This window comes from Pholcus phalangioides, unplaced genomic scaffold (genome assembly GCF_987345545.1).
Source record: "Pholcus phalangioides strain wild (caught in Gottingen) unplaced genomic scaffold, Ppha-v1.0 ptg000013l_1, whole genome shotgun sequence".
NCBI lineage: Eukaryota > Metazoa > Arthropoda > Arachnida > Araneae > Pholcidae > Pholcus > Pholcus phalangioides.
This window is the reverse complement of record NW_028301606.1, coordinates 21,703,475-21,729,054: the sequence shown is the minus strand read 5'-3', so window position 1 is coordinate 21,729,054 and position 25,580 is coordinate 21,703,475. Positions and strand designations below refer to the sequence as shown.

The 25,580-nt window shown below is 31.6% G+C and overlaps 2 protein-coding genes across 3 annotated transcripts in view; both read left to right on the top strand.

Annotated features, from left to right (window-relative positions):
* The window catches only part of LOC149078761 (dynein regulatory complex subunit 11-like), a 40,717-nt gene extending 32,790 nt beyond the window's left edge, over window positions 1-7,927 (top strand). Inside the window, exons 16-20 of one of the 2 annotated variants that reach the window (XM_089240866.1) lie at window positions 308-591; window positions 1,830-2,007; window positions 4,054-4,175; window positions 5,018-5,134; window positions 7,723-7,927. In XM_089240866.1, the coding sequence (XP_089096992.1) occupies window positions 308-591; window positions 1,830-2,007; window positions 4,054-4,175; window positions 5,018-5,134; window positions 7,723-7,827 (806 nt within the window). In that variant the 3' untranslated portion in view covers window positions 7,828-7,927. Of the gene's footprint in view, window positions 1-307; window positions 592-1,829; window positions 2,008-4,019; window positions 4,176-5,017; window positions 5,135-7,722 lie in introns of those variants that run through there. The other variant, XR_016193855.1, reaches the window with a different exon arrangement.
* Window positions 7,928-9,872: 1,945 nt separating this feature from the next.
* Window positions 9,873-25,500, top strand: LOC149078760 (ataxin-10). The gene is made up of 11 exons (XM_089240865.1): window positions 9,873-10,287; window positions 12,475-12,645; window positions 14,563-14,633; window positions 15,221-15,329; window positions 15,452-15,616; window positions 15,853-15,930; window positions 18,434-18,587; window positions 19,318-19,426; window positions 20,259-20,446; window positions 21,276-21,339; window positions 22,329-25,500. The coding sequence occupies exons 1-11, from the start codon at window positions 10,166-10,168 to the stop codon at window positions 22,523-22,525; spliced, it is 1,428 nt and encodes a 475-aa protein (XP_089096991.1). The 5' UTR covers window positions 9,873-10,165; the 3' UTR covers window positions 22,526-25,500.
* Window positions 25,501-25,580: the final 80 nt, after the last annotated feature.

Genomic DNA, 25,580 nt, shown 5'->3' with positions numbered 1-25,580 from the left:
TTCGATAAATTAATCAAATAACGAATAACAAATTAGTTATTTGTGAGATGATTCCTTGTGACATTGCTTTCTTTGAAAGATTTCAATGACATTCAGAGTTTCTTAATGTGAGGTTTTGTTATCCATTTTTGTGATATGTATAACATATTGAATTTAATTTTTGATTTATATAGTTATAAAAACAGTGCAGTTTTTCTCATCTCTTCTCAGTTCATCTTTAATAACTTTAATTTCATTCCTTAAATTTTCAGTTTCGAAGTTCTTGATTTTGATCAATGGAAAAATATATCTACCCTTATTTTTTCAGTTTCTGCAGAAATTCATTCTAAGAGCCCTTTTGCTAAATCCCTCTTAATTGCTGGACCAGCTGGTTGTGGAAAAACAACCTTTGTTCATGCACTTTGCACAGAGATAGGTGCAACTCTTTTTGACTTGACGGCAGAAAACATAGCTGACAAATACCCAGGAAAACCTGGTTTGAACATGCTTATGCATCTGGTGTCAAAAGTTGGTAAGAGATTGCAACCCAGTGTGATATACATCAAAGACGCTGAGAAAACATTTTTGAAGAAAGTACCCAAGACTGATCTGGTAACTGCATACAGACTTCAGTACCACTGTTCCTATAATGTGTTCATTTAAGAGAAAGATGACGAGTTGGTTGTTGTGAGTTATATTGAGTCTGCGTTTTGTGAAAAAACTTAGGTTTCAACCAAGATCCAAAATTAATTGTCTCGTTAAATAATTAGATTTTTAGAATAATTCACCAAAAAAAGTTATAAGAACGTAATAAATTCACTGAGTATCATTCATCAGATTCCTTCCTGACCTAATTGAGGCTTATTAATTATTTTGTTCATCTACGTCATCACTGGCATATGTGCAGGGTACCTTGAGCAGGTATCTGAGCTTTTTTGCATTAAAGTGAAGAAACTATCCCTTGGGAAGGGAAAAAAATCATACCCTTCCCCTTTGAAAAAATCCTGCGTATGCTACTAGACATCATGAGCAAAAATCATTAATAAGGATAGTTGTTTGTTTTGATGCAGAAAAATGCATTTCTGAAACTTAAGTATAATATGATTTTGGAGTTTACATTTGGGGATTAGACATGATTATGATTAGTTTATGATTTTTTTAACAATATTATATAAATTTTGCAGATAATTAATTAGACATGATTACATTTATGGCATGGTTTTTTCTCACAGATGTTATATAAATTATATAATAGGAAAAAAAATTACTATATTAGGTAAACTAATAGGAAGTAAGACTCAGTAAAAAATATAATCATAAGTTCAGTCTTATGATATGTAAAACATCATTTGTATAACTTTTGAGACATTAACCTATTTTTTTGAAGTTATAGTCTTTGCTGCTTTTAAATTTCATTATTTTGTCTTATTTTTTATTTTGAAGTAAAAGTGCCACAGTTTTACACTTTTTTCAGCTTATTAATATGAGATTGCAAGTCTTATGTGTTGAAGGTTTTATTAATTGCAACTACTCCTGCATTCTGTTAAGATAATTCTGTTCATGCCAGAGCTGTATTGTTGGCTTGAGAAGCCAAGGGATACAATAGTATCTGTGACTTAGATGTTAATTTTTCTTTTCATATAGGTCTTTCTTTAGGTCACCTGAAATTCAGGCCTCTAAATAGTTATGGCCCTAATTCAAGCATAATTTCATATTTTCATATGTATGCAGTTTCAAGATTTTTTCCACAAATTTCATAAAGCTTAAATTTTTAAGTAAACACAAAAGAAGTCAAATGCTCTTTCTTTCTGCAATTTATTTTCATTTAACAATGCACACTTCCTTTTCAGACGGATCCGAAGCGTCTTAAGAAAGATCTGCCTAAATTTGTTAAAGGAATAAATGCTGATAACAGACTCTTATTGGTTGGAACAACATGCTTACCATTCAATGTTGACTTGAAGGGGCTCGGCAAAACTTATTTGAAAGTGATATATCTGGGGAAACCTGGTTATGGGTGCAGAAGAGGTAATATACTTTTTTATAATGATAAGAATATGATGGTATTATCAATTGAAATTTTTTTTATAATAAGTATATACTATACAGGGTGATTCCATAACTTCCCTTGCTGTATTTTACTGGTGAACCACTGATCCTAGAGGTAGATTTTTTTTATTTAAATCAGGTTTTTTTTTTAAAAAAATCGGATTTTTTTATTTAAAATTTAAATCAGATTTTTTTATTTAAAATTTAAATCAGATTTTTTTTATTTAAAATTTAAATCAGATTTTTTTTATTTAAAATTTAAATCAGATTTTTTTTATTTAAAATTTAAATCAGATTTTTTTTATTTAAAATTTAAATCAGATTTTTTTATTTAAATCAGATTTTTTTATTTAAATCAGATTTTTTAATTAAAATTAACTGATTGCTTATTAAAACAAATCGTGTTGACTATTAAGAATGCATATTTTTTTCCTTAATCTCTCAAGTTAAATTCAGCATTAATGAATAAACTAATAGACAAAGCAAAAAAAATTTACAAGCAAAAAATATGAACACCAAAATTCTGTGTTCATGTAATATGAAAGGTTGTTGAGTCCAAATTAACTTCATAGATTAACATTTCTCTTGTAGAGAAAAGAAATGCTTTTATTAATTCTCCCCCCCCCCCCCCCCGAAGTAAATGCCTGGTGGCGATTCAGTATTACATATGGTGCAAGGTTTCTCGATTCACTCGATGTACAACCAAAGGGTCATTCCTCATCAACTAAATGAAAAACATTCTATCGACAAGATCGTTTCTTGTGCAATTCATGCATACATTTATGTTTTTCCAACTTGCATAGTGTTGCTTAATAACTTACACATTTTTATTTCTTCCCAGATTTAATGAGTTTTGGTAAAAAATAAGAAAAGTTTAGTTCTTTTCACTTTTCAAAGTCCAATGTTATTTATGTTGGTAAAACATCTATTATTTTAAATCTGCAATTAGGGCAAGGAATTCAAGACTTTATACAACTTTATACAAAAACTTTGTTTTTTTTATCAGGGGAACCCTAGTGCCCCATTGCAAATGCTTAGTGCAATTATATCTATAAGTTTTGCTCCCTATATTTTTCTATGCACAAAATATAAAAATGCAACAGCCATCTTTCTGTACTATATCTAAGGATTAGTTTGAAGTCTATATTTTCCAGATGTTTGGTATTTCTTTTAATTGACAACTTTACAGCATTTCAATGATATGCATACCTTCATACCATACTAGGTTACTTTACTTCAATGTCATTGAAGTTAAATAAAGGAAAAATGAAATTAAAATTTTGTGTGATTTAAATCAATGATTGAAAAAAAATTGTGATATAAACCAAGCTGATTTAAATCGGCATACACTGTTAAAAAAAGTACACAAATAACATGTAGAACTCAGATATATGCCATCCATGTTGCAAGGGGGTGTGTAGTAGTTATTAAAATATAAAAATTTACTTTTTCTATGGACACCTTATTCCCAAAAGCCTAATTGAAAAGTTGTTGTCCCATTTCTCTTGAGGCCAATGAAATAAAATTTTCATGTTCTAAATGCAGTGTGATATTTGAATTCAAAAATGGAAAAGAAGTTGAAAAACAGCACAAACAAGGAAAAATAGTGTTATACATAAGTTTATGCTTTTCTTTCCCAATTTTTCTCTGTTTTTGAATTCAAATATTTCAGTGAATATTGCACTTAGAACCATGGAATTTATTTTTCTTGGCCTCAGGAGAGACAGAGCAACAACTTTCTGGTTGAGTTTTTGAGGACAAGGTGTCAGTATAAAAAGTTAATTTTTATATTTCAATAACTATATGCAACCCCCTTGCAACGTGAATGACGTATCTGAGTTCTATATGTTTATTTGGATACTTTTTCTAATTGGAAGTATGCCTCTAGAACGGTTCACCAGTAAAATGCAGCAAGGGGAATGGAATCACCCCGTATATTTTGTGTAGGTTTGGTATACCAATAATATTTAATATTTTTTGTAATTTTTTAGTGATCAATTTTTTTTCCTTCATGTGCATCAACAGCATTATGGTACAATTTTATCCAGAAGAATGGAGGAATCGTCACACCTAAACTGGATATGAGTACTTTGACTCAAATTTCTGATGGCTATACCCCACTTCATATAAAATCAATTGTTGAAAAGGTGAGACAATGTTTTGAATTTAATTATTAAATAAAGAAGCTATATACTTGATTTTAATTTTTGAAATTTGAATGCACTAAGTTTTTTTTTTTTAACTGAATGTTTATGATCAAGATAGACTAATTTTGGTTTGATTTCATTTTGAAATAGCATATTATCTTGTAATTAAAAAAATGCCCATGGAATTATGAACATAAAAAATTTAGTCATAAACATAAGAAATTTGATGTTATATTTTAAAGTAGCACAGTTGTTGTTACCATCAGTTCTCTATCTTGTATTTTTCTAAATATTTTCTATGCCAATTTTGATAAACATACACTCAATTGAATGAAATGCATGTAATGTAGCATTATTTCACCCCAATATTTGAACTTATAACCCAATATTTCCAGAAAGAAATATTTTCAGCATTCTTGAAATATTTTCAGAGTTAATATTAATGAAATGGAATGATTCAAGTCAAATTTGTAAGAAAATCTCGGATCTACAGATATGTAAAACTAAAAATCATTATACACATATTATTCTCTACATTTCTTAGAATTGATTCAAATTTTTGAATTTTTTCAGATGTAAATTTTTAAGATTCTTTTCAAATGTAAAAGATGTATTGATGTTTCCCCCTATGAGTGATAATGAGATTGCAAAAACTTAGAGGTATCTGAAAATGTAATTGAAACATATAATTTTTTTCAGCCATCTGGTTGGGCATTTTGCCTGTTTTGGCCTTGTATTTGTACACTATTAAATGTGCATGAGAAAATTTAAGTGAATTTAAAAATGACCAAAACTACATGTATCACCATAATATAATTCTAGATATGTTCAAATATTTTCAGGTTTTAACATCCCGCCGCATTGAATCCATGGAAAAATATCCTCTTATTTTGACAGAATTCTCATCTCTACTTCCTTTGTACGTACCAGTGTATGATGAGGAACATGATGGTTATAAGGTTTGTGTGACTTTTCATCTCCTCCTGTTTTTATTAGTTAAATGCTTTCATTTTTTAATTTATGTCATATAAGGCCTAAAATAGGGATCTTCAACACATTCTATCCTCACAGCTTTTTTCACCGTTTTCACTGATCATTTTTAGAAAATAGCTAAGGAAACATTAAAAGATGATTGAATAAAATGATATAAAACCAATAAAGTCTGCAGGCCACTGAAATTTATATCACGACTACTTAACCCTACATGCACCTTGTACACGTACCTCTGCAGAATTTCTAACAAATTAGTCATGTGCAGAAATGCATTGTGTGTGTTGCGTGCACATATGTGTGGCTCTAACATATTTATGTTGTCTGAGTCTTACTTGTTCCATGTTATGTTAGTGCTGCCATCTTCCATGTTTTGTAGTGAATACGGTAAATGTTGGAATTTCCATGTTATGTAAGTACAATGTTGAAGGTCTGCTTGCCCTCTGCAGAGACTGAAAGTTATACTTTGGTATATCCAGCATTGTGAGATCATCAATGCTATGCATTTGATACATTACTAAGATTATCCTAAAAAGTTCGAATCCAAAGGCTCAAACACTTTCTGGGAATGTTGATTTCATTTATAGTGAAACCTTTTTTTTGTTTATATGGTGTTCAAGAGGCTGGGTCAAAATGTCATATAAGTGTGTAAGTTATGCATAAACAATGCATAATGAAAATTCTTAAAAAAAACTACCCCCCCCCCCCGCACCCCAACAAACATATGACGCATACACTTTTGATTGCATCTCTAATTCTGTTTTAAAAAAAATTGCAATCATACTTGGGGGGGGGGGGAAAGAAAATATTGCACTTCAAATCGTTTGGAGAAATGAAGTAAGTTGTTCTGAGTAGGAAAGTTATAAGCGGAATCCACTATATATCAGCAATCCCCCTAAACTTTACTGTTTTTGCGGTGACAATATGCAAAAAGAACAGTTTCAGCAACACCTTTTTCACTGTTTATATAAATGGCACACATTTCATGGGCATAAGTGAAATTTTTTTAAAGATTTGCAGTTCGAGTCACAGTAAAAGTAAAAATGTCAAATAATTGAGGATTTGCATTGGATAAATAAGCAATATCAAGATTAAAATGTATAGGAATCAATTTTGTGATCAATGCCAAAAAAGCCAAACATCGTGTAAATGTGAAAGTCATGTAACTGAGCAATGTATAAATGAGGTTCCACTGTATTTCAGGAACAGAAAATCTGCATAAAAAACAGGCATACACTATTAGAATTTACAGAATTGCTGATAAAAACCTTAATAAAAGAAATAACTTCAGAATCAGTGAAAAAAAATGATTTCACTATTGAAAATTCGTAATTATTAAAAAATTTTTACAGCTTTGCATTCTTGTTTTACACTATATTAATCTCATCAAAGAAAGATATAAATATTTGACAACATAAGAAAAGTTGCTGATCAAATATTTTTTTGGTCTAACATCCTAATGCCTATCCTCCACCAGTTACCATAATTTCCTGTGTATGATCTGTTTGAATTTCACTAAGTTGAGAAAAAATGTTAGTATATGACCTGCAGTGACTATAATCCGCTCATGCAAATATCTTTAAACAATAAAGGTTCATGGTCTGGTTTTTGTGGAAAAAATGCCAATTTTTCTATCTATACCATCTATAAAATTTATAAATCTTTAAAAAAAAAGTTATTTCTGCTGGAACTTCTCAGGGTAAAAAAAAGCTGCTGATGATTATGTGGTATATAATCCACTGTAACCATTCAGAATCTTCTTTGCACTTAAGGTGAGGTTATATTCTTTCCATTTTATGTTTTGAGTTTTCTGGTAGATGTCCCAATTAATGACAACTCTTTGTTTATTGCAGAGCATGCGTGGCTGTGATTTTGCTAATTTGTTGAAATGTTTTGTTAGCATTTCTTTTCAATCATTCAACCCAAATTTTTTCTTACTATACTTTAAAAGACGAAGAAGGTGGTTATATGTTTTGAAAGTGATATATTATTTCAATACATTTATTTTATGTGCAATTATTGAGGCTCTGCATGTTTAAGACTCTGTATAAGCAATACAATTCGAAATAGATTTTTTTAAATGTTTTTTCCCTGGGCCATTGCCAGAAATCTGTTTTTTTTCGGAGGGAGACTAAAATGACAGACCAATAGAATTAGCCACGTTATTCTATAAAAATCATTGATTTTGTAACATTTTTTTTGGGGGGGGGGACAAAAGAACTCCCTCTCCCTTGCTATGACCTCGATTTTCCCAGCTTTCTATGCATGGAATTAACTATGAAAGAAATTATCAGCTCAAAAAAAATCCATGCATTTAAAGGGTTTAGAAATTCTGGTGGTTTTTTTTTAGTTGTATACAGTTAATGTGCGGATTATATGCTATGCAAATTTGGTCAGTTTTTCCTTTTTAAAATTTTCATTTCATCAGAAAAAAAATTCCCTGTATAACATGAGAAAATTTGAAAACATTAAAACTTTTAAATGTCAATACTTTTTGTTTTTGCCATTGAAAGTTTTAAAATTGGTAACTAATTATGTAATGAATTTTCCCCACCAGGCATGGATGCTCAAGATGCCATTGGGAAAAAAGCGGAACAAAAAGCTTAAAGCATTAAAAGAAGGTGATGATGGGAAGAAGAAGGGTGATAAAAAGAAGAAATGACATGTTGAAATTTTGAAGCCACTGATGAAAGCTTATTAAACTGTTTTGTAACCTTTAAAAATGTTTTGATATTTTTGCTTGTGTCATATAATTTATTAATTGTGAAATTTTAATTTTATTTTCTGAATTAGAAGTGACATCATGAGGAAAATATTTAGGCTTACTACTATCTTGTTAAGTTTTGTATAGAATTTTAATTATATTAAAATTATAGTTTTTTTTCAACTTCAAATTTCTGTCGTGGATTATTCCAAAATCAGGATAAAAATAAGACAAAGTATTTTATCGCAAATGTTATAATTACCATTTACAGCTTTTTTTTTTGAACTTGTGAGTCCATTACATGCTGAAGATAAACACAACTCATCTACAACATTTATCAACTCATCTACATCTACAAAATCAACATTTCATTGGTTGAGTTTATTGTTTTCTACTCTAGACTGGCTTTCCAAAGGTTGTCTGCTGATTCTGGGGATGGGCGGTCTGTGAGATTTCCATACTACCAGTATAAATAGGATATATGTTTTGAGAAGACATGCATTATTTTCTGTAAGAAAAACCGTCCTGTATACTGGGCGTGATTTTTGCCCTGAGCCTTGTATTTACCTAAGGCCCTCCAAGTTTTGAAACAGCATATATTCACCGACATACCAAATACTGTATCTTTACAACTACAAAGACGCAACAGGAAGTGTCCAATGACTGAATCTATGGTCCTATCCTTTCATTTCCTAATGCCAGGTTTGTTCATTACTCACTGCTTTTTCTCTGTCAAAATCAGACTTCCTGATTATAACCAGGCATAGTTCTGGACTTGCGTGCAGAGGCATAAACTTGTATCTGCCCCCCCTAACATTTGCCACAATTTGTAATACTGCTTATAAAATTAGGTTTGAGTTCTCTGCCCAATACTTTTGAGCCCTTCCAACATTTCCAATAACTTTGCGCGAAAAATAAAACTTGGTGGTGGGGGGAAGACACTTTTCCCTTTCCGGTGCCACGCCCCATCATAACTTGCTGCAGGGTGCAGGGCTTCTAGGCTGCGACCTTTGGCATCAAGGGCGTACCGGGGGGGGGGGGACTTGTGGCTCTGGTCCGAAATGTGAGAAAATGACCGAAAAATGGGAAAAAGATGGCCAAATCTATTGTTCTATCACTTTGGTCCCCCCCCACGAAATGAAAGTGGTCCCTTCCGAACGAAATTTCTGGCTATCAGAGACGGCCCTGCTACTACCCTGTTTGGCATACTCTGAAGCATTGGGGGGGGGGGGGCATTGAACATTGAAGGACCGGACACACCCCGCTTCCCATCTCAAGGAGATATCAAAGCGTTCCCGAAAGATGGGTGCATCCGGAATTTTATTAAATATGTATATGTATATATATCTATATAAATTTGTATAACAGAATAACAAGTCCAATTACAGGAGTATAAATCAACGAAATAATTATGATAAATCATGATCTAAGAATCGAAATCTAAATTGATATTATAGCGTCCTTGGGGCACGTCCGGACTCGATAATCAAATTCCGTTGGTGGCGGTCCGTCCGCGTTGGGAGGAGGGGGGGGGGACAGCAATGACGCTCAATAACATCAAAGATGTGTACGGGTGACCACCAATATATATGTGTGCACAGTTATCAAATACCGCTGCAACGATACTCGATATAACGATAAATCCCTCTACAACGTTATTTTTTCGTCTTGTTTAGAATTTTTTTTTTGTTCCGTTTGATTCCAAATTCGCTTATGCTTTTTGTGAAAATATGGTCAGCCTAGAATTATTTTGATTTAACATGCATGTCAAGATACCTTTAAATTATGCTGCTATCTATCATGAAATTTATGAACTTAATCATTGAGTATAGTACTGTCTTTTTCTTGAACAAATATAGTCAGCAATCTGTTTACATATCCTGTACCAAAAGTGACAGCAGCAGCGTCGTCTATTGAGAAGAAATCAGGCCCTAAAAAAAAGTTGAGTTCTGTCAAACAGAGCAGAAAATAGGTCAAGTCACTAAAAGCCCTGTATAATTAGTATTGGAGTGCTGTTTGTTTTGTTTACGGTTCCTCAGAAGCTTCTGGAAGCGCTGATAGCTGATCTGGCAGCGTCAGCTGATCGTAAGGACGTTCATTTTCGTATCATCGGTTAGTTTGAATTTATCGAAGCTTCTGGAAGACAGAGCGACTGTCTGATAAGTAGCATTGCTCGGTTACAAAGCTGTGTAAAGAGTGCTGCTTTCAAACCAGCCCTACTCGGGTAAAACAGCTGGTAGAGCTAGCTGATCCGGAGTACGTTCATCATCTTCGTGCCATCAGCTGTTTTGTGAAAATGGATTCCCGCGAGCTGATGAACAAATTGGCAATCCTTTCTTCTCAATCAAATATTGACTGTGTTGAATGCTGTAAAGTTTTCAAAGAGCTCACTGAATGGACCAAGAGGGATAGAAAATGGTTATCACATATTATATTATTATTAACTATTCATTCAAAGTAACATTTTCCATGTGATCTTGATGACTTGAGCGTAAATCTCTGAGGAGTATTGTCAATGCAGTAAATTTTTTTTTATTTTTAGGCATTGACAATATTATTTTTATTTTCAAGATTACAGGGGTGTAGGGGGACTTGGTCAGAGACATATTTACTGAAAGGAGGGTGTCTAAGTGGGCTATACTCCAGGGTGGCAAATTTGAGGAATGTGGTCAAGAGAATTGGAGAGAGTAGAATTCGGAAAGGGTGGCTAAACCATTAATTCACTTGTGCGTAGATAGTGAGTGACAGGTCAAAGAGTGACCAAAATGTTAACCTAGAGAGTGACCTGAAGAGCAAAGTGCCAGGTGAGTGAGTGAGCAAAAGATTGATATAAAGACTATGTGCACATTGGCATGACCTAGATATTGTGTATGCATGGGATTTACAAAAAGGGTGACATAGTGAGTGAGGAATGAAATGAATGACCTGAAGGGTGTGAAAGCATGTGATCACAACCACAAGAGTGTGAAAGTATGCAAACATAGAAAGTGCCCAAGCATGTGAGTGAGCAAAAGAGTGTTGGAACAGTCACAGTATAATTTACCTTTTTGACGGTTTTTTCTTTGTCGAGAAAAATGTCAAAAATCATGACAAAAAGTCACCATATGCTATATAATCCACTATAGCTCTGGACAGCAAATTTGAGGAATGAGATTTCAAGAAAACTAGGCGAGAAAGCGTAAACTATGTTAACCCTAGATTCATAAACATGCATGGGAGATACACTATTCATAAACATTCGTCTGTCAGACGAAAATATTATATTCATTTTTTTTATTTTATAGAATACAAGGAGCAATAAAACACACTTTAAATCTGAAGAGTTGTTTATTAATCATTAATTTTCTGAAATCAAAATTAACACAATAGTTATTCTGAGCAATCGACACATAATAAACTGCGGTGATCCATACTCATGAATTTTTTACAAAAAATACTTACACCGTATACAAAAAAAGTCTAACAAACGAATAATAATAATTCATATTTACCTTGAATAACACCCAACTTCGCAAAGAAATTACATTTTCAAGTAATCGCACTCGTTCTACAATCACAACACTATTCATAAATATTTGTCTGTGGGACGACTTACTCACTGTAACTCCATTATGAATATAAACTGAATATTTGTTCCATCTCTAATGTCGAACATGTCATAGCATTATGAGCCTCCAGGCACAGCAACATCTACAAGTTTTGACACTATTGATGTGCTTAATTATCATGAGAGCCTTCTGCGCTGTGTTCAGGTCAGCAAGGCCCTACACATGGCTGTAAATTTAAAGATGGTTTCGAAATCAAAGAGTCAATTTCGCAGGAACTGTGTAAATTAAAATATTTTTGCATTTATTGCATAAATCATTGATACATGGGGGGTATTGGTCAGTTATCGGGACAAATATTGGCATGCTTTTCTCAAATGTGCATGTTTTAAATGAATGGTAATCTGGTATTCCTATTTATGGTATGATTTAAGGGACAACTTGGTTTTGTTTTTTTAAGTTGAAATTTTATTGTTTTTACATTGTTAATATAGGCATCTGGAATTCTGGGTAGAAGTCTCGGAGTCAAAGACGGCTGTCATTTCAACTTTTTCCGGGGGGGGGGGGGCACAAAGCACATGCAGTGCTGTCTTAACGCATGGGCCCACCCGGGCCTCAAGAGAAAAGGGGTCTCACAAAAATGAGATTTGGTTGAAATTTTCTAGAATTTACCTGGTAGGGCCTCAGAAAAACTACTTGGCCCGGGGGCCCATGGTGCTCTTAAGACGGCCCAGAGCACATGTACTCAATGTATGTATATATATATATATATATATATATATATATATACCATTTTTAGTGTATTTTCAAAAGCCAGGGGGGAGCAACGGCCCCCCTGCCCCTCCTAAATGACGGGCCTGGACAAAGACATTATTTTATGGCAATTTTTGATTTTTTTCATCACCAGTTGACAGTTGTCTTGATAACCCATTAGTGTTAATATACATAGGCTTTATTTATGTTGATTTTTTCCCTTGTGTTTTAAATAAATGTTGAAGTATGCATTAAGATTGAAAATATTTACCATACAAAAAAATAAATCGTTTGGTTTTTCCCACAGGCGCACTCTTTCTGTTGAACATTGGGGAGTATTGTTGAAATTAGGTGAATATGGTATCCATCTTGCTACTAAATTATCTCTCGATAATATTCAGTATGATTTCCTTGCCGATTTACTCAGATGTATGAGGAATTTCGTTGCTGGATCATATGATGAGCAATCATATGCCAGGTAAGCGTTTTGTATTTTTTTATTTGTGCAATGCTTGAATAATTTAAATCCTTGTTTTACTGTTCCCATTGAAAATAGATGATGAGCTTAGTGCAGGGATTGACAAAAGAAAAAAAAAATTTATGCTCCAAGGATTTTTTCCAACAAAATTGATCCAAAATAGTGTATTACTTGTCTGGGACTTAAAGACCTTCCATACTAGCATACTTGCTGACATAATTTTGATAATTTTTTGCTGTCCTCAGTCTGAAATTCAGCTATCATACACAAAAAAACCCCCCCAATTAGGTGCAGAAGTAAATTTTTTGGTCTCTATGGTGACCAGGCAGCAGTGATTTGTTGAGCCCTGGCTTAGTGTGCATTTCTTCTACAAGTACGCATTCTTCTGCAGAATTTCCAATGAACTGGTTCATGCCATAATGGGCATGTACGTGTTCTGAACCTGACGTGGAGTTTGTTTCTGTGTAATGTTTGTTATTTGTAGTGTTGTTGTCAGTTTTCCCAGCTAAGTGAAAAGCCAGCTGCTGAACTGCTTATTGATGATTTGCAATGATTCATTCATGATTTTTTTCCTTCAAGTGAAGACAGGTCTCCAATTATTTATACAGTTTAACCTCTTTCTGTTATATGGGCAAAATATTTTGTTCCAAAGTAGATTGAAGAAATACGATGAAACATGATTAAGACGGACACAGTTTTAGGTGGAAACCTGTCTTAAACAGAATAAAATATAGTCTTTTCAATGATTAGTACTTTGGTGGGCACTTTCACAAAACAGAAAACTCTCTATATAAAACTGAATATTATGTCATTCTCGTGATGTATCATTTTGTGCAAATTTCACTGTACTTTTGAGCTCTCTTCTTTCTTTCCCTAATTGAGATGTTTCATTGGTAACCCTGTGAATGAGAATTGTTTTTAACTTTTCCTTTCATCTCAGCTTTACTGTTTTTTTCTTTTCTCCCTCAGTACAGTTTGATAAATAAAAAAAAAAGTAAGACATGTATAGAGCAAGGGTGGCTGGAAAGAATGGCAAACTTGCTGTTCCACTCATCTTCCCTCCATCCACTACTTTCTTCATGTTAACAGTACATTTTTAGGATACCACTCTATGTTATATACACATATTGTAACTCCAATGAACTTGAGACCTGGACGTAGGTACTAATGGCTTGCTCAGCATATAACTCATACAGATCCAAATATTTTAGCACTTCCTGTTATACAACCTCTTTAATCATCATTTTGAAAAAATGTGAACGAAGATAAAATTGTTTACTTTATGTTTTCTGATATAATATCTTTTAGGGATCTTTTTAAGGACTGAGTATGTCCATTTTTTTTTTCTCATTTATGTTTTGTAACATGTTTATTTGTGAATTGTTTTTGTGCCTTTCTTGATGCACTGTACTTAATTTTTGTTGCTTCCTATTGCAGAGGCTTTTTTTTTACCTAAATCAATAAAGATTGTATTGTTTTGCAGAGCTGGGGACAAATCCTAGGCACCAAGTTGCCATGGCGATTAAAAAAATTCGTATTTTGCCTAAAATGTTCTTTGTGTAGTTAATAAATTGCAGGCTGAGAACAGCACAAAAATGTTTGGAATTTATAGCAGCATATCTGCCATCATGAAAGGGGGTCAATACAGTATGCCTTGAAAAAGTAAAAAGAAGCATTTTTTAAACCTTTCTCTTGAGGTGAAATTTTTTTTTGCACATAGATTTTTTTAGATTTGTCCTAATTTGTTGCTAATTAAGCAAAATTTGTGATTCTAATTTTTATCTTTGGATGATAGATAATAAATATGGGTAAAAATAGTGCACCAAAAGTAATTTGTGCATGATTATTTTTCATGACTACGAAATAAGCACCAAAATTATGAGTGTTTTTCTCAATTTTTGTTTTCTTTTCTTCTAGCTTGAATGATGTGCTGCAGTTTGCACTTCAGATTATTTTTTTGAAACATCAAAGCTATGGAAATGAAAAAGGTAAAAAAGAATTTTATATGTTTTGTGCTGGATAAAGATTTGTGAGTATGAAGCATAACATTTTTATTACAAGTTATTAGTCGAAATCTGCTGTTATCAAGACATAAGAGCTGTAATATTTGAATTAGTCATTGTTATCACTTAAAAATTATAGAGGGCATCACATCTTGCAGTGAAATCCAAATTATACAATAAAAATTATTAACTTGTCAGCAAATATTATACTAATGAGTATTAACTCATTGAAAGAAAGTTCATTTACCACACAAAAGTTGGGGTGTTTTCAACAAGTTGAAAATTATAGTTATGCCAATTTTTGTTGTACTTAAGTTCTTTTTGTTAGGTGGAACTTACTACAGTGTTAGCACTGTAACTTGGCTTTTTACATGTGTTTTAACATTTTTAGGGGCAAAACAAATTAACTGAATAATTGAATAAAAATTATTGTGCAAGAGGCTTTTGGATATTTTCATGCATATTAGTTAACTATATGATAAATGATTAAATTTGCCTTGATATTTGTAACTTGGGATAAAAATCGAAAAACATTGATTTATTTAATTATATATGCATATTTATTTTTGCAGATATGGTAGTGTTGCGGTGTTGTTTGCAAGTCATTGGTAACTTGGTGTGCCAAAATAACTTTTTGAAATCAGCCGTTTGGACAGCTTTTAAACAAGAGAGGACATTCAAGTTAGTAATTTTAATGCACCAATTCTTGCAAGTTAAAGTTTCATTTTTGTGTACCCATTTAGATAAATACATTGTAAGATTCTTCTGATTCATCATGTTAACTTGAGTTTCCTTCACCTCAGGTCAGTTTTACTTCACAATGATTTGAAAGTCAGAGAGTACATAATGATGATTTTATATAATTGTCTGACACCAGACCATCAGCAGTATCTGGTTTGCATGACAGAAGGCCATGAAGTGCTTATTGCTCTTACTGAGGCTCTTTATCTGAACATAATTGATTGGGGGTGAGTATAAAATATGGTCTTACTGCTAAATAGATTTATAACTTTTTAATTATGGTGCATTTGAAATTACGTAATCCTATGAGCACCATCACAATGCCTTAAAAATAAATTTAAAATAAATTGAGGCCAAGAAAGAGTTGTGTATGTTGAGAATGCAATGTCTTTGTCTATCTTAAGTGAGACATGTTCATGATTCAAAGGGTTAAATCCTGAATAATAAATAATTGTTTTTGCAGAATCCTAATGATGGAGTCTGTGATTTGTGATGAAAACTTCATGGAAAAATGTTATTCTGCTCTTCCAACTAAAAGCAGGTGAGGTTTTAATTTCATATGATTTGTATTTTAGCTGATAAACTTTTCCCTGGCCATCATTCAATGAATAAGATTCTCTTCACTTAGGGGGGAGGTGTTATAAGTTTAAATATCACCGTCACATTTTATCAACACCAGTCGTTGGTGCCATCAGAGATAGTGGATAAAATAGGCTTTGATTTTTTTCTGTTAATTTCAGACTGTTTCATTTAATTTTTTCTATTGATACCAAGATTGCATCATCAAGGTTGGTTGACTGCTGGTGTTAAAGAAACCTTCAGTCAATACTCAAAGTTCATAGGGCCTCCATAACCTGAGAGAATCTCATTCATTCATTAATTGGTATTTTTTACATAAACTTTTGTTGCTAATTTTCCTTATTAATTTCATAAATTTTGAGCATATATGGAAAATATTGTCACTTTATTGTAACATATTAAGCCCTTATTTTTATGAGTACAAAAAAAAAACCCAAAAAAAAACATCTATTACAACTAAAAAAAGTTTCCTCTAAACTGCATGTACGACAGCTCACGGGCACACAAAATCACCATATAGAGTAAAACCTCCTCTAACAGCCACCTCTGAACAATGGTAATTTCCGAACAATGGTCACATTTTGTTGGAACCAAACACTTCCCATTACAAGAAACCTCCAAACAACGATTTCTGAATAACGGCCACTTTGGACATTGATTCAGGAAAAAGAATATGCATATCGCTATGAGAAAAATAATTTTCAAGCTGGATTTTAAAGGGAGTTCCCGCTCCCTGAACTTTATGGGGAAAAAAGGTAATGTATGTTTTCTTTACTTGGGTACAAATGCTAGATGGGTGTATTGAAGGCAGTGGAGGGGAAAAGAAATCTTGAAGAGATAATATATAGGGGACAACAGAAGAGAGAGAGACCTGTTGTCAGCACTCTTAAGTACTAGAGGGATATGCAAGTTCACGTCACTCTCTAGTCCAAGAGAAAGTTCCATCCCAAAAGAATTGTACTCACAAATTGGAATAGAAATGTAAAGGGTATTATTTTTTGAGAGGGATGTGTCAATCTTTTTTTTTTTAACAAGAATGTAGCGCCTAGGTCTTCAGCTATTGGATCAGACTCAGGAACACCTTGAAAAGGTCTAGTTCATAGTTTCCCAAACTTTTTGTTCCATCATGCCCCTTCTTCAACATTTTTGTGTTCTCATTGCCCTCTAACTCAAGCCAACTTATAGGATCCTATACTAAACCTATAGTTTCTATCGCCCCTTGGATCATTCTATTGCCAACTTCGGGAAACACTGGTCTAGTTGAAGGTCCAAAGTGAACAAAGAACTCTTTGGGATTGCTGGTACATAGTCTTGGTCCATATCAGTTTTTCTCGCTTGTGTTCTACCTGATCACTGCGAGCTTGAATTTTAGAATGTCATAATATTGCTGTAGATGGATTAATCAATTATAATATTATCAAAATATAGTCATATATTTTAATATAATCAATAATATAACTATCATAATCAGTTGCAGAATGGACTGCAATTTCACATGCTATGTACATGTGTCACAAGTTTTAGTTGTTTTTTCTCAGAAATAAAGCTACCTCTCCCAATAGTGGCCACTAACAGTCCCGTTAGTGGCCGTTGTTGTGAGATTTTACTGTACATTCATCATTGGTGGTTTAAACATGTAGCTAAAATGTCACGTGTGAAAAAAGAAGCTGCGGGTCTGCTCAAATGAAGAGAAATAAATGAAATAATAAATATATAAAGCATTTATGAGAGGAAGATAGACAGGAAGATAAGCAAGAAATGAATCTATGTTTCTGCTTATATAGAAGGGATGTATGCTTCTGTAATACATAAAAAATTGTCTGAAAAGTGATAAAATAGGTTTAGAATTAGTATGTTAGAAGTATGTAGAAATTCACAAGACAGTCTCCTTTTTTAGATGCATTAATTGAAGACTAAATATGATTTGCTAGACGAGATCTTTCTCCCGAACTTGTTTGTCTCATCCCTTCATCTTCTTTTTTTAGAAAACTGCTAATTGTCCCCCCCCCCATTAACCCCTCCCCTGCTAAGCCCATAGGATCTTATGTTGCACTTGCAAATTCCCCCTTCTTTCCCAGTCTCTTCCATCACCCCATCTCCCATTTTGGAAAACACTGCTGTAGAGAATACAATTATGATACCATTATATTGCTAGTGGATCATAGGATTCATATTGGGATTACATATGCTAGATCTTAAAAATTTGAATGATAATCACAGATTGCTCTATAATGGTTACGGAAACTCAATTCTAACAAACCAAATGCATCAGCTCTGTATTTTTCTTTCTCAATTTTCAACAAAGAATTCAATATTGGAAGAAAGAAAATGTCTAAAGCAGCCTCCATAAGTAAAATATAATGAAAAATGATACATTCATTATATAATTAAATAAGTTTAAATACCTTATCTTTCTAGGGTCACATTATTATTCCAACAACTTGAAATTAATGCATATATTTCAGATTGCTGTTCCTTGATGTCATAGCTGAACAACTGGAGAAAATCGAACATAGTGAATGCATTCTACCAGTTTCCAATTTGAGAGGCATAAAGGAGTTTTTCAAAGAATATGTCATGGATGTACTGAAAACATGTGAATCACATGCTGGTGATGCAGTAAGTACTTATAATTCTGATTTCCTAAGCTTTCAGTCTCTATTTTATAAATTTTATTATTCATCACTTTATTCCATATTCACCCACTTTTCACATTCTATTGTAGTTGATTTTTTTTTAAAAACTTTTCATCATCAATACCTGTATCTTATGCTAAGTAAAATATATTAGCTGATCATGATCATTTATTCTTATTGCCATTTTTAGAATTCCAAACTTAGTGGCCAGTACCAAACTAATTAAATTAGAAAATATCACTATGACTTTTCACAACAATTGCAATGTAATAAATTTATTTTTGTTTATTAAATTTTTAGTTAATATACTCTAAGATATTAAAAGTTATTAAAATTTCTTGTATGAATATAGTTTTGTTTTTATTTCTTATGTTATAAAATTAAAACACTTATTCTTGTACCAGGGAAGACCAATGTATGTCGACCCAAAATTGCAAAAAAGGAACCATGGCTAAACGCGTTTTAAAACGCGTTTTAAAATGCGCGCGCACTATATGAAGTTCCTTCATCAGTAAAAAATTAGAATTTTTTTTTCACTATCATTTCTATGCTACTGATGAAGGAACTTCATATAGTTCTAAAATATGTTTAGGCGTGGTTCTTTTGTGCAATTTTGGGTCAACATACGTTGGTCTTCCCTGATATTATCTAACCCAAAAGGTAATTTATTTCTATTTATTCTAGTGTTTTTAGCAATTTATTTCTCATTCCAGAAATCAGCAGAAATAGTCAAGTTGTTGTCTTTGCTTTGTTCTGCTTCAGTTTCTAGTCAATGTAGCTTTATGTTGAAGAGTTATCAAGACTTACTCGAACTGTCGATAGGTAAAATAAATTTTTGTATCTTTCAGCAAATGTTTTAGAGTTCATCATTCTCTCTCATTTTGTTTATTGAATTTATTTTAAACAATTTTCTGTGCCATTGTTAAACAAATTATAGAAATAATTCATTCTTAGCAAATCAAAAAATATATATATTGAACTCGGTGTAATCATATTTTTCTAACAGTTTTAATTCATATTATCAAAAACAAATTATTCTCTGTGTGATTTTGTCATTACATATATAAAGTTACTAGTGATCAAGTTAAGTTTGAATCACATTGCATCATCATGAATTTGTTCACATCTCATTATATATATTGAAAATGAACTTTAAAAAAATAGTGAAGTCATTTTTGAAAATCAACTAATTGTTGATAAATTCATTGCTTGTGCTTAATATTATTTTTCATAGGAATTCTATTCTTACCTGAATTGATACCTGCAATTGTGGTTGTCAATTTGAAATCCAAATTCATTCACATGAAATGTGTTTTGCTTCACTAGTGAACTAGGAAATATTTGCAACAAACTTGTGTGTGTGGAATTATAAATACAAACTTTTGTATAGACATTGTTGATGAGTTTATTGGGAAAAGTCATGTCAGAAATTTTACTGTGTATTATATTCTTTTGGGTCAACTCAACATCATTCATCATTTTTCAGATACAGCTGCCACTTATTTTGATATTGAATTATGCTTATCACTCATTTTTTAATATGCATTTCGGTCCCAGGCATTTTATTGTAATTTCACATATTTATTGTACTTATCTAGTATTGCAAAGAAATATAAAATATGCTGAAGTGAAACAAAAAAAAATTTATTTCTAGACACTTTGAAGGCAATTCATCTTTTGGGAAAGCATAATAAAAATGCTTTCTCTGCCATTTCAAGTTTAAAAGAATGTGACATTAGGTCAAGGGAAGAGGTTGAAGAACATCCTTCATTTGGTTTCAAAAAGAATCTCATAAGGCTCATAGGCAACATGTGCTCAAACTGCAGAGGAAACCAGGATCTGGTAAAGGACTTTTGATTTTATCTCGTTTTACAGCCATGGGTTATGAGAGCCTAAAGGCTCTTCTTTTTATATTCCACTTAAACCTGAAATTTCAGAACCAATGAAAAATAAATGTATCAGTGGGCTGGGAAGATGTGGGCAAGGTCTATGATCAAAGAAATATTACAAATAATTTTTATGCTATGTAAAATTGTGGAAATACTTCAAACAATTTTCTACAAGGTTTGGCCTTTTTACAACTCTAAAATGGAGGTAATTACCACTTAAAATTTTTCTTATCTGAAATGAGCTCAGCCTCCATTGTTTTAGAAGGTATACTGTAAAGATATTTAATTAAACTGTGGTTTTTAGGATAAATTCATATTATTTCTGCGCGGCTTATTTGTTGCACAAAAATTTTGAGAGGCAGTGTTGTTCAAAATTGCCAGCAATATTTATACAAAATTTCAATAGAATGTCTGTAAAAAAAATGAAGTTAGAGAAATAGGCTATTTTTCTGACCTAATGCTCATTGCATAATTTGTTTTTGTGGAAAAGTCTGCAACTTCAGAATTCCAAAGCTTTCATTTTTGTATTTTGTTCTAATTTTGAGTATCAGCTTTGGATTACATGTTCTAAACAATTTTTTTAGATAAAAAATATCTATGTATTTCGTATTCGATTCATGAATTATAAATATTGTTTAATCTAGTATATTATTCTATTAATATGGTGAATTTTCTTTATGTATCTATCTGTTTCTTTGTTTATTAAATTTTATCTACCTATGATCTTCACGTAATTTATGCTTACATTGAAAAATTAATAAAAAGGTTTCATTTTTCTGCAGGTTCGAAAATTGGATGGTATACCTCTGCTTCTGGATTGCTGCAATGTAGATGCTAGAAATCCATGTATCCTTTTGCTGGATGAGATAAAATCAATAGCAGTGAAAATTATATGAACCAAAATTCAATAAGGAACATGATTATTAATTTCACTGAATAATGAATTTTTAAGATAGTCTAAAATCATAAAATTTTACTTAATATAAGACTAGAATATTTTAATGATTTAATAAAACAAAGGGTGATCCGAATCTGAAATTTTTTGTTGGTTTTCGAATAGAGATTAAATCAAGGTTTTTGAAAAATCACTGTAAATGCACCTTGAAACAATTCAGTGTCTTGGTTCTCTCAGATCAATTGGACTTTTGTAATTGAGAGGCTGAAATTTTTTAATATTTTGTGTTGATGCACTTTTTTTACTGGATGTGCTTCTATTCATATTTTTAAGCGAATCAAAACTTTCATTTCACTGAAATTGGTTTTTTTTCAGCTGCTTAGATTATTTGGAATTTAAATTCTGATATTTTAGGTTATTAAACAAATTCTCTAAATGTTTAAAACCTCAAAAAGACACAAAGTTAAAAAAAAATTAATAAACTATACCTAAATATGAAAATAGTTATGTACTCAAATTTAAGTTCCTTTTCATACATGTAGATTTCATATTTTTCATCGTTTTTGTTGCATTATGTTTTTTTCTTATGCCCGCAAGTGCTAATCAGATCAGGACCTACAATCTATTACATTACCTTCTTAAAGATTGGCCTCATTTAATTCAGTCTATTGATTTAAGAATGTATATGAAGTGATGTACGTTTAAGTAGTATTAGTCTACAAATTTACTCAAAAATTCATTTACTCTCACTCCTGCATAGTGTGGCAGGGGCACACAAGAAGAAAATATGGTCGAAAAGGACGGCGGACAAAAATTTAAGACACTGATACCTTTCTGACCTAGACTACTTCACCTGATTATATACAATTATATTTTTTATATGCTTTTAAAAATACTTTTTTGAGATGAATTTTCATGCATTTCTTTGACAATTAAACAGACATAATGCAATGGGGCATTCTTGCTATTTATAATGTTTTGGAAAACAATTCTGATAACCAAGCTGTTTTAGCTAGCATTTCAGTTAATGGAGAGTTAGTGAATTCAGCTTTACTCAAAGAACTTGGATTAAGTGTTGAGATTCAAGATGGACGACCAATTTTAAAGAACATCAAGTGCAGCAATGCATGCAGCTAGAAGTAGATATTCAAGTTTAGTTTGTGTATAGATACTTTTTGAAAATTGTGAGACGTGTTTGCTCAAAAACATGAGCTTGATAAATCATAGGGAAAATTTGTCACAAGTTTTTGTAGTGACATGCCATCATTGTACATCACCACTCATGTCTGAATGAATCGATCATATCAGTATTAGTATATCAATTATATATTTTGAATACTTAATCAATTTAATAAGTATGGTTTGGGTATTATATTGATGTATCTGTTTCAACAAATACCCAAATTCCAGAAATTCTATTTACCTATGCTGTAATTTTTAACTAAACAATGATTTATATATATGAATTTCTTTTAGATGTAGTTTCCATTAAATCACAAATAAGTTAACTATGTATCAGATGACAATTTAATTAACTTCTATTTCTAGTACAAATCAGATCTTCCTGTCAATAGCGAATTTATGACCATTTCACCCGTGCACACTTAACTGAATCTTGAATTTTTTTTAATTTTAATTATCCCAATATATGCTGCATATGCCAATGAGGCTTTTGGAACCTAATCCAAAGACAACTGAAACTTTGATTTTCCACAATTATAAATTTCACGTAAAATGGTAATTTAATATGCAATATTCATACGTTCTATACCAAATACAAATTCCACAACAGGCAAAATGCCCAATGAGGTGGCTTAAAAAAAAATGCCCATCAGGACTGAACAAATCTCCAAAAATTTATATGCGCCCAGTTAAAACTGTACATGCCTATAAATTAATATTTTACATGCTAGAGATTGAAGAAAATACATGCCTGGCCAAAATTTGGCATGTCCTGGGCATGTTGGGCAATAGATTTGTTCAGCCCTGATGCTCATAAAAAATATGGATGTCATAAGTAAGTAAAATACAGTAACCTAAAAAAGAAGAGCAATTATCATGAAAAAATAATTATGATAAAATATATAATAATATATACTGCTCCATATAAAAAATTATGATTGTCTTATCTAAATATGCGTAGCTTCTCTCAATTTATTCAGAGTGCTGTGAGTTAATGAGTAGTTAAAGCACATATCTCTGGATTAATGGGTATGACTACAATTGATACACTATTGGATGAATACATCCAATTATCATTTATTGTTATAGATCATTACCAATCGTGTGCTTATTACCAATCATTAGTGTGTTTATCGATTACTAATTGTGCCATTATTACGTAAGGCTGAGAATCAAAATTTGTTTTTTTAAAATTGATTAATCAACTTAATGTTTAATGACAAAATTTTTATTTTTTACTTTAATTGAATTGATTGAGTTGATTAACTGAACTAAAGTTTTTAACTAATTAAACAATTAACCGATCTGATTAATTGATAAATCACACCAGCCCTATTCTTAAATTGATATAAAATGTGCATATTAATTATTTCATACTAAAGCCTTTTGCTCATAAATATTTGAGCTTCTACAGATTGCTTTGCATGTTATTAATATGGAATATTTTTTTAATTTGTATTTTCATTAAAAGTTTCATGGTGAAAGTAAATTTAGAAATTTCACAAAAATGTTACATGTTACATGTTGTCAAAATCCTTTTAATAATAAAACGTTTGTGCATATCAATTTATCAGTATGTTAATATATATTTTTTTGTTTTCTATTATTCTATTCTTTTTTATCAAGGAAGTTGTATTGAATATTTATTTTTGTTAAATTTATATATGGCCTATAGTAGCAGTTCTCAATCGGGACTCAGCTGCCTCCCAAGGAGAATAATATAAATTAGTAAAGTTGATATTTTTTCAGTTTATCTTGCTTTGATAAAAACGAGATAGGCCTACGGGCTCCACTATAGAAATTATATTATAAAAATGGCTCTGTGAGTCAATAAAGGTTAAGAGCCACTGTTCTTATATGGAAGGTCTAAATTCTGCAGTGCACAGCTTGCATGTGTAGCTAAGTAGTAGTAGTATTGAAGGTCTTTTTTGTATGTGGGTTTGTAAATTAGTTTCTTTCATTAATGTACATAGCATGGATTCTGTCAATAAGTGGAACATTTATTTTTCATTAATCTTTTTTATATTATTAAATTCATTCTATTTGTATAGGCCTATATGAGGCAGTAATGGTAAAAGAGAAGATTAAAGATTAATTACTTTTTCTGAAAATTAATATATTAAATTTCTAGGGAATAAAATATTTAATTCAAATTTTTGCAAACTTTTGTGGCCTATTTTGCTTATAAAATAGAATTGTTTTGAAATCCAAATTTCATTCATACAAATAGAAGTCTTGATTCAAAACCTGAATCTCAGCTATTATCCATAATTTATTTTCTTCAAAGATTTTTGCATTTAGGTGCATGTGTAAGAAAGAATGTTGTGAGTTATATTTTTCCCATTATTATGCTTTATTTTGTATAATCGTGTGTATTATAGAATGACGTTTCAGGTGTTGGTTGGAACCGGTATTATTATTAATTCAGCCAATTATTTATAAAATGGCACATTATTTGCTGTGAGTGTCTTATTTGATAAAGTGCTTTGATGTTGGTACTTTTGCGGTTGTTTTAGTTGATTATTGTTAACCCTTACAGCAGCAATCCTGAGATATCTCGTCAAATTTGATCTGTTTTATTTCAGTCACCCCAAAATATTTTGTGTTCTTAATACTCTTTTTATTTCCAATGTGGCAGTTATAATGCGGATCAAGAAAATTATAAAAAATGCTTAAAGGGGTACTATAATATTAAAAGTTCCACTGCTATATTTCATGAGGGTTTTGTTTTGAATTTCTGGAGAGAGCCATATTATAATGTACATTTTTTGTAAATTTAAATAGGTGTGTGTACTAAATAAATCAGATATTTTATCCCTTCACAAAGAATCTCCATATTTTCAGATTTATTGAGTTGTAACTGAAACATTTTATTTGTTAATCCTAAACTGCCATTGTAGTTTGATTGGAATAAATTTCCCTTTGATAGTACTTTCTTTTGAACTGAAATATTTTAATTTTTGACTATATGGAGCAATCACAATTTTCAGATTTTCATTTGAACCAGCAA

Coding starts and splice junctions, on each gene's coding strand:
- LOC149078760 (XM_089240865.1), top strand. CDS start 10,166: ATGGATTCCCGCGAGCTGATGAACAAATTGGCAATCCTTTCTTCTCAA. Junction 15,931..18,433: donor GCTCTTCCAACTAAAAGCAG/GTGAGGTTTTAA, acceptor CATATATTTCAG/ATTGCTGTTCCTTGATGTCA. Junction 20,447..21,275: donor GCAGAGGAAACCAGGATCTG/GTAAAGGACTTT, acceptor ATTTTTCTGCAG/GTTCGAAAATTGGATGGTAT.